The following is a 10,187-nucleotide window of genomic DNA, read 5'->3' as shown; positions in this document are numbered from 1 at the left end:
GGGGGGTAATAGGACCTTAGTAAAGGTTAGGTGTGTCTCAGGGATTTTGGGCATAGTCTGGGGGGTACTTATGCATTTTCCCTTTGCTATATGTGAAAGTTGCTCTTAGATTTTTCATTTCTCTTTTGTTATTAATAATCTATTATTTATTTGATATTCCAAAAATCATGAATGTCCCTTTATATATCTTTGTTATTAATTTTCTATTATTTATTTAATATTTTAAAAGAACCCTGAATGTCGTTTTATATTTTTCTACTATATTTTCTTTATTAATTTGGTTTCAAGAAGCTCAAAAGTCATGTTTTTTAAACAATTAAGGTGGTATTTATTTGTTTTTAGTTTTATTTGCAGCCTCTATTATTTAATTACAATATCACCACACTACACGTTTTTAACAATTGAAGGGTATTGTGAGTGTTATATATTTTTATCAAGTTAATTAGACTTTATATATTTTTCTTTTCTTCTGGATTTTTTCTGAATCAAATTATATATTGAATTATGATTTTGATTTGGGTATTAGCTGAAATATGGGTGTAATATTTTTGCGGTGATTTCTTTTTTCTTATGGATATTTTTTATTTTTAATAGCTGATAATTTTCTTGAGCGTTTTTAGTGATAATATATTGTATTGAGTAAAGAGGATCATATGCAGTCATCAACCTAGGGGAAAACAATAACAAAATTTACAGGTGGAAATTTCAAGTATTTTTCTTTTGAGTATTTTTTGTGATTTATTTATCAGGATTTTAGTTGCTTAATTGATTTTCGTTTGTTAAATTATTGAACTTGATAAAAATATACAATGTGTTTGTAGGATCATCATCCCAATTATATGTAAGTGGATTGTATTTGCAAGAATGAAAAGTTATCACTCAAGATCATTTTCATTATATACATTTGATGTTGTATCATGTATGATGAGAAGCAAAACTATAGAATTATATGGGGTATTGATTCTTATAATCTTGAAAAATATATTAATTAGTTATAGTTTATTGTGATTATTGGGATAAGTCATATAAAAAATCATTTTATGTTTTATATTATAAAGAGAAAACAAAGTGTTAATCAACCAAGAGTCTTTTTCTGCCTCTATTCTTAAAATAGCCTTCAATAACATCTACTTTTATTAGGTTGCTTATTGATATGTTCAATCCAATTTTATATATTAGTTGTTTGATTTATGAGCTATCAATTTGTAAACATGATGAATCGAAAATGAATTATCATCGTCTTCATTAGTGTGAAGCAATGTGAATTAAAAGGCTTTATTCATATATATATATATATATATAATATGTGCTTTGTATTTTGACCATTTTGGAGATCTTACGCATTCGGTTTTTCGGTAAGGTTTTGCACTATTCGGTTTGAATTTTTCGGTTTTTTGTTTTGTAAAAATGTAACCCAATTCGATCCAAAATAAATTTGGTTTGGTTTGGTTTTCCTCTATTCAGATCAACTTTTTTCGGTTTGGTTATTCGGTTATGTCAATAATTAATAATATAACCAAAGTAATAATATTTAATCCCTTAAATATACTTTCTAATATAAATCACAAGTAAGACTTAAAACACAATACTTATAAGTATACCTATTATAGATGTAATTCAAACATAAAATATAAACGTAATCATGAAAGACAATTACCAAAAAGGGACAAAAGTGGTTAACTCCAACTTAATTCTAAACCTAAACATTATATATATATATATAATTTGTTTTTTTTTTTTTTTGGTTTTTATTTTTTAAAACCCGAAACCAAACCAAAAAACCAAATAAAGTAATTTATTAATCCAAAACCAATTCAAAAAACCAAAAAATCAATCCAAATAAAAATTCGGTTTGTTTTGGTTTGGTTATTCGGTTTAATTCGAATAGTGCACACCCCGACATTATATCAATGTCAAGTGTATGACTCTTGTGTTGTCATACAATTAACTAATTTGTTGTCAACCCATTTGGATTATAAAATTTAGAGCTAGTGTGTAATTTTAGCGAATGGATAAACATATTATTTTTGTTACTATGATATCATTTTACGTTTTTGGTATTTGTTCGTATGTTCATGTATTTGAAATTTTCGTTAGAGACATTTACATGAATTCATTAATTTTTAATTCAACAATTCATCGACATATTTAGACCATTAGAGACTATACTGTCATAGTTGACTTCACATATTTTTTGTTTCATGAAAAATGTCATTTCCCACTTTTATGTAATTTATTTAATGAATAAAATACAAATATAAAATTAATATTGTTAATTTTAAAATTTTCTATTTCATAACTTAATTTTTTAAATATATCAAAGTTCTATAATAGTGTTAAGGAACAAACGTGCAACGCACGTTTCCATAGACTAGTTTCAAATAAACAGGGCCCACAATTTGTTAAGTAAAGTTTCATTTTATGTCTTTCTATTTACATTATTTTTATTCATTTAATTTATTTTCGATTAAGAAATGTTTGTCATAAGGTTAGTTTTAATGGATATCAATAAAATCGGTATAATGTTTCAAAGTTAAACTTTTATCTGAGTCAATATCTTATTAGGATTGGTAAGATAATTCCTAGCCCCCTTTACTTGTACTTACTCTTATTAAAAAAAAAAAAACTCTTATTAATCACTCCGTCTAGTGGTAAATTTGCTAAAAAAAAAATAGGTGATTTTTAGTTCCTTTTGCCAGCAAGATGAATAACTAAAAAAAGAAGAGAAAATTCAACATCATAATTCAATGCTTCTGATAGCAAAACATATGTATGTTCATTTCTTTTGACAACTCTGATTCTAATTCACACAACTCCAGCTCCTAACTCCGACTCCAGTGGAATTTGATTCCTGGAAATAGTGCCCTTTGCTCTGTTAGCTTTGAGACGTGAGACGGCTTACTAATAGTTCCAATGCTCATCTGCAATTGGATTTTGGACAGGCTACTCATTAGCAAATGTTAAGATGATGTGATTTTATTTCATAATGAAACGTGGTATATATTCTAGTGTAAGAGAAATGTCGTGTCACCTTTATTAATATATAAGAGAACGGATTATTGCATACCCAAGTTCTTTCGCAAATTTCTTTCTCAGGCCAAGACTCTAGTTGTTCTGTTACAAACAGAAGAAACATGTGTCCTTCATAGGCAGAGTTACCGATGTTGTTCTTAGAGTACCGTGATCCCAGTTTGCACTGCAAAAGTATCAAAAACCAAAAGAGTTAAACCACTTATAATAAGTAATCGAGATATAGACGCTATTTATTACTTTTATAAAGATTGAAGTCAACAAGCTAAACAGCAGACAGTAAGATAATATTCCTAATCACAATGATTTCACAACATCTTATATTTCACATTTTCCTTCAAAAGAATTACACGAGAACTGAAAGAGATCACGAGGGATATGAACCTCAACTTCACCCCCAGTCTCACACTGTGCTGCACTTTGATTGTTTTATCTTAATTATTCCCAACTTCCCTGCCATAACAAGAGAGGTATTTACATTAAAAACAGATTTCTGAGAGAGCAACAAAATCAAAAACATACAACAAAGTATCGCGATACTCAGAAAAAGCAGAATACTGGCTTTGCAGTAAATGAATACAGATTGAACCTCCATGTTTTACTTGCTACAAATATGATAATGTACCCCGGAAAAAGTGTATTGCTAAAGTTAGAGCATGATCAAATACCTTGTAATGCTTTCAGAGTATTCGACAGATTCTGGTCACAGAGTCATGGTGTTTATACAACAAACGAAGTCCACACTTCTTCACTTCTTCAGGAAGAGTTAACTTAATGCACCCATAGTCATTTGGTGTTTTTCCATTTGCCTTCAATTTATCCAATAAGCCAGTGAGAGGTACCAAGAAAAAATGAGTAGCAGGTATAAAACGATATTTTGAACGGCTGGATAAGGCAAGTTTCTGGGCGATACACGTCACCGGCCTCCCATGATAACAAAACAAGTGAGCTATGCCGTCAATAAATTGACCAGAGAAACATACAGCAAATCACAAGAAGTTCTCACTTACATACCAATTTTTAGGCAATTTGACAAATATACTTGTACCATCTTCCAGATGGTGGAACCATCTTGGGATATTATCCTCCCCAGTGGTGAACACTCTTAATGATAAGGAATCTGAAGTACATATGTCATGCTGCAATGACGATATATTCTGAAACAACGAATTACAAATCGAATCATTGCTCCAATCTGCATGTATTGTGTCTAATTGCTGTGGAAATTCTGGTAGCTGTGTAAGCCTCTTGCAATCTGACAAATTCAACAATCGAAGAGCACCAAGTTCGGATATGCTTTGAGGCAAATGCTCAAAATTATTTCCAAAGAGTTTCAACTCTTCCAAAGAGGATAAGGATCCAATGTCTTCCGGAAGTCCTCCATCTATTAAATTGCAGTAACTGAGATCCAGTTCTTTCAATGAGCATAACCCTTCATCCACCTGAGGGAAAAAAAAGTACACTCCATCTACTCGTTTTGCAAAATTCAAGAATTTAAGCTTGTTCAAGCGGACGATGGAAGATGGAGGTCGTGAGATTAGAGTAGAGTGGGCATCAAGGAGCTTCAAGTTTTCTAAATCGCCTATCTCTTCCGGCAATCTTTCAAGTTTTACTCAGAAGGACACATCTATCCTCACCAAACCTTTCAACTTACAAATGCTGCTTGGAAGAGATACAAGGTTTTTTAAACCAAGCAAATGTAGGTCTGTAAGATGAGCTTGGGGATGAATGATCGATAATGGCAGTTCCCTTATCCCAGAGTATGACATCGTAATCTGTAACTCAGGCTTCATTATTCCGAGGATTTCTGGAAATTTCTCTAAACAATAGCAGTAACCTAGATTCAGAGACCGAAGAGATTCCACATTAACAGATGGAAACCTCTTAAGGCTTACACAATTATTCAAATTTAACTTAATGAGTTTTATGCAACACTCCAGGGAATTTTGAACCTCTTCAAGACTCCTACATTCGCTTAGATCCAAATACTCTAAATTTGGCATCGCCTTGAAATCTGGTGTTCTCTTCAGGTTTTTGGAGCCCCTTAGATCTAGAAACCGTAGAGACCGCAATTGATGCTATTCAAAACACATAAAGAATGAGTAAAGTAGTAAACGACATACTCATCATGTGAAATTAGAAATTGTTTATTTACTTTATATGGAAATTACATGCTCAGAAACTAGATAAAAATCATGTTATTATACATAAAAGGTAAAATAATAACATGCTTAGCATGTTATTATTTGGTGTACATTTGAATATTGCAATTGTACTCTTAAATGTCCCCTATATTTGACCATCTCCCTCTGGACGTTGATGTGGAAAAGAGTGTGAAAACACCTTTAATTTTTAGGTGCGTGAGGATAAAGAAAATAGAAAAATTAGCTTCCAAGTGGGATATTTTGATGTAAACTATTTATTCTCGCTTCTTCTTGATAGAATGCACATTTTATCAAGAACAATGGCCAAAAAACTTAGCTAGAAAACAATGGCCGATGAGAAAAGTAGTGCCAACATATATTTCTTTTTGTTTCTTCTTTAGATGCAGAGGTTGGAAATGCAATTCATAGAGATTAATAATATGAGAACAACCCAAAATAATGTAAACTATCTACATTAATTTGATTTTATGACTCATTTTATTTAAACACAAGAATTATGATTTTAGGACAAGATAAAATATAAAGCATCTCAAACAGAACGGTACCTTTGTTTCATTCCATAAATAATGCAATGAACTCCATCGGAGATCAACATGAACGAGCCCTTTGGGATTAAAATTTTCTGGCAATAACTGCCAAGGATAATCATGCCAGACAAACCAACGCAAGTTGTTGGAAAGGTACTCAATGGAGCCATCATGGCAATTGGAGTCTGAGGAGGTCGTCTTATTTTTTTCGTACCTATTACGTATGCATAATATCCTAAGCATTTTCATACTTTTCATTGCCTCTTTATTAAAGCTTAGTTCTTCAAAATAAGTAAACCAGATTGCTTCCACTGCCATGGTCCCCTAGTAAAAAGATCATCAGACAAATAATTATAACTTCAGATGTAATGTAAATTGCGCAAACCAATATCACTATTTTTCTTACTCCTTGCTATGACTAAAATGACATATATACCTGCAAGAATGCTCTCTCTGCCCCTAATTACTTGTCCAATTTTTCATTTTTACTTGTCCATTTTGACAAATCAAGAAATGACAAATTTTTTTTTACATATTATACTCTCAATTAATTAATTTTGAAAAAGGTAGAACTTCTTGAAAATTCTTAAATTTTTAATTCATCCACTTCATAATTAATAGGGGTAAAATGGTAAACTCACTATGTCAATCATTGTTTTCTTAATAGGTGTGTCAATTCAAAAGTGGACAAGTAATATTCTATATGCTTTTTGGAATATGAAAACTAAAATTGAATATTAATTATTGCATTATTTAACCTACTTACCATATTGTTGTCTATCACTTCTTTAAAATCTTTAACATTCCATAATCTGCTATATTCTCCCGGATGCTTTTGCATTTGCACTATACATTTACCCATATCTTGTATTAAGTCATGCATTTCAATCTCATTATTTTCAGAGATGATCACAAGAGATTTGCTAACTAGAACACGCAATCCAATTTTTGGTCCAGAATAATAGCTCTCAAGAACTTGCATTATAACATATTCAAGTCATTAGTAACAATAATATGCTTCATTTTATCATCTGTTGAATAAAATTATGACTTATATTTTCTTTCCTCGTAAATTTTATTTTAAATTGTTGAGGTTAAGATTCTTCGCGTAAGGTTAATTTGAAGAAAAAGTAACGGAGAGAGAACCAACAGAAAAAGTTGCTAAATGATTTAATTTCTCGAGGCATAGATTCTGTTAATATAAACCTAATCTATTTGTATTAAAAAATGGACAAAGACCAAACTTGATAAGTTTTTGAATACTTAAAGGACTAAAATCGGTAAGTTTATAGTTAAGGGACTAAAATCGATAAGTATATAGTTAAGGGACCAAAACTGACAAGTTTTTGAATAGTTGAAAGACTAAATCCGTTAAGTGTATAGTTCAGGAACCATTTTAGACCTACTCCTATAGTTGAGGGACTATTTATGTCATTTTCTCATCTAAGTCTCTTTATTTTATATACGGTTTCATATAGCTTTATTGATAAGGTCGCTTAGCTCATTTTATGCCCTTGTGTGTAAATTCTTAAATGATAGAAAGTAGATTATGGTTGGCGAATGAGAGCTTCTTTTTTTTTTAGTTTGATATTTGCCTTTATTTGAATGTTATATTCATAAGCATATCTTTACTTTTTGTTGCCTGTTGCTGCTAGTGTATATCATGAATCTCTAAAATTGATTTTTTCTCTCTTATCATATGCTACTGCCTCATTAAGATGCATACCATTCTCCTGCTTAAGATCATTTATAATGTGGAGTTTAATATTATTTTTTTTTTGTTTTCTTTTTTCTATGTTGATAATAGTCAATACAGTAGTACTCTCATATACTACCTCTTATTAATTAGCAACCATTAATTATGCCTCTCTAGTATAATCTAGTTTTCTTTCCTTTATGCACATATCGTCCAATGTGTTTGATACAAATGTCGCAAGTTAAATATTCATAGCATTATCATTATGAACATAGGTTGAGCTATCTGTCAATTGTATGCCTGCTTGAATTTTTGTATCATTAACTCCGCTAATTATTTTTAATATTTTATAGTGAGTTGTTAATTTGTATTTACTTTTGTTCGCATGTGAAATCTGTCCGAGTTCTACATGAACTCCTGTCTTCCCTCTTGAATCTCCTGATTGGGCCAAAGACCCAATTCCGCCTATTATCGAGTCTGCCGGGGCATTGGAATTGAAGAACAGGGCTGGAAAATTAAATTTGCAGGAATCGAAGTTGAGATATCGAAATATACAACAATATACACTAAGTGTATCTGCTTTATATCCTGGCAGAATTGGGCCTAAAAGCCCACCCTTTCTTTGAGTTATATTTTGTTACTTTGGGCCTAAGCCTCCTTTGTCTTAATTATTATTATTTGTTAGTTTAGAATAGGTGCAAGATTGGGCCTTAGGCCCCAAGAAAAAGTCAATTCCAAAATTAGTCTAGGACAGGTGTAAATTGGGCCTTTGGCCCAAAATGAAATTAGCCCAAATACAGGACTAGGCGAACAGAAAAATCAGACTTAGGCCTAAAACTCACTCTTTATTTTATCTGTTTCATTTTTGTTTAATTGTTTATTTGCTAGTCAATTTTAAGGTTTTCCTAATTTGATTTCCTCAAAAGAAAGTCATTTCGAAATTTTTTAAAGATAAAATAATTTTACTTATTTCACTACTTAAATTACTTTGAAAAGTATATTATCTAAGTAAACCCCCTTATGCTATTTTCCTTTCTCCTAAAAAAAATATTTTCAAGTCTCAAGTTTGCATATTTCATAAACTTGTCAAGCATGCCTTTTGTTAGTCAAATATTTTAATTACTAGATAACCGCATGTTAGCGGGATTTTCGGGTGCTTTCAAACCCTTTCCGAGATGCTAATATAAACCCCGAACCTCCTTTTAATATTTTCATTAGATTTTTGTTTTAATCTTTTGAAAAAATAGTTTTCTTAATTTTACTTCAAAAATTAAGTGGCGATTCTGAAATCAGTCGTTATTATTTTTTAAATAAACTAACCACATTTACTCATGCGGATCAAATAAGGTGTAATTTATCCTAGATACATTGTAATCAAGTGTGATTCACATGTATTTGAGATATATTAATGTTTTCACTTGCCTCTCTCCCCATGTAGCTGTATTTCAAAATGTATAAGGAATCAAGATATATGTATCTAATAACAAAAGATCATTGACAAAATCAAGTTGTGTTGTCGGTAACAAAGCAATTACCCTTCTTTTTTCTTTGCACCTTTATCTGCTTGTGCTTTTAGTAGTCCATATTATTACTTTTGAATATTACACAATCCATATAGTAAGGCATGTGTGGTAAAGCACATGCATGGGCTCCCACACCTTAATTCCCTGCATTTATATTTGATTGTGAATTGAGTTGACGAATTCCAACATAAATTGAGAAAAGTTCACCAAACTCCAGCTTCAGTAATAAATGGAGTTAAATACATTTGGGATGCGTTTAGTAGAGTAAATATACACGTACTGTTGGTGTATTATGCATTTTATTAAAATAAAATATTAAGTGCATAAGTTAGTAGGTATAAATTATGGTAAAAGATGACTATTGGTTCTTGTAACTTATATGGCCATTAGTTCTTGTAACTCTCATGGTCATTAGTTTCTTGTAACTCATATGGCCACTAGTTTCTTGTAACTCATGTATATCACTACCCACTTTACTACCCCTCATTCTACCTATTGATTATATGAAAGACTTCTTCACCTATAAATAGTGGTGTTTCTTCCTTTGTGATGTATCTCAAAAAGATGAGAAGTGTGAAACAATATTGTAATGTGTAGTAGTGAAAGAGAGAGTTGAGACATATAAAAATATTCTAAGTCTTCAACTATATTCACTATATTCACTATATACAAAATAGAGTATTTATATGTTGAAGGAAGGTGTTCTTTTGTGGAGCTTTGGACTCTTCAACTAATCCGGAGTTGCTTGAGTTGTACACGTTGTTGGGATGTTGTATCCTGGAGGGGACAAGTCAAGAGTGATACTGTTGGATCAGTGTAGACTATACCACAATGGGCTTGAATCTCCTTAACGAGAGCGAGATATCCGCGCCTCAGCCTAAAGATTTGTTTATTCATTTTTGTCATTTTATTTTGGGAAAATTGTATATATTAGCAAACTATTAATTCAATTAAATGCTATAAATATACTTTGATTTAATTGTACCCAATAGCAAACTATTGCTATTTTCGCCACTCTTCCTGGTGGAATCTCACTCGCCACTCTCGTTTGGTGGTAGTCTCGCTCGCCTCTCTCGTTTTTATACAAACACAAATGTATAAAATGTGTTTGTGTTTGTATAAAGCGAGAGGAAATTGTATATATACATATATTTTCGTTCCCCTCTCTCCCCTCTCCAAGATCTCGCTCTCCACTCTCCCAAATCTCGTTCGCCACCCTTGCCTCTCTCGCTTATACAAACAGAAA

General features: G+C 31.4%; 1 protein-coding gene across 1 annotated transcript; it reads right to left on the bottom strand.

Annotated features, from left to right (window-relative positions):
* Positions 1–2,693: 2,693 nt before the first annotated feature.
* On the bottom strand, positions 2,694–6,704 carry LOC102595656 (TMV resistance protein N-like). Its single transcript, XM_015305813.1, has 4 exons — positions 6,489–6,704; positions 5,741–6,046; positions 3,068–3,196; positions 2,694–2,921 (listed from the first exon to the last, which is right to left on the bottom strand). Exons 1-4 carry the CDS (start codon positions 6,702–6,704, stop codon positions 2,823–2,825), a joined length of 750 nt encoding a protein of 249 aa, XP_015161299.1. The 3' UTR covers positions 2,694–2,822.
* Positions 6,705–10,187: the final 3,483 nt, after the last annotated feature.

Source organism: Solanum tuberosum, unplaced genomic scaffold (assembly GCF_000226075.1).
Source record: "Solanum tuberosum cultivar DM 1-3 516 R44 unplaced genomic scaffold, SolTub_3.0 scf01041, whole genome shotgun sequence".
Taxonomy (NCBI): domain Eukaryota; kingdom Viridiplantae; phylum Streptophyta; class Magnoliopsida; order Solanales; family Solanaceae; genus Solanum; species Solanum tuberosum.
Note: the sequence above shows the minus strand (reverse complement) of the source record. Positions and strands in the feature narration are given on the sequence as shown.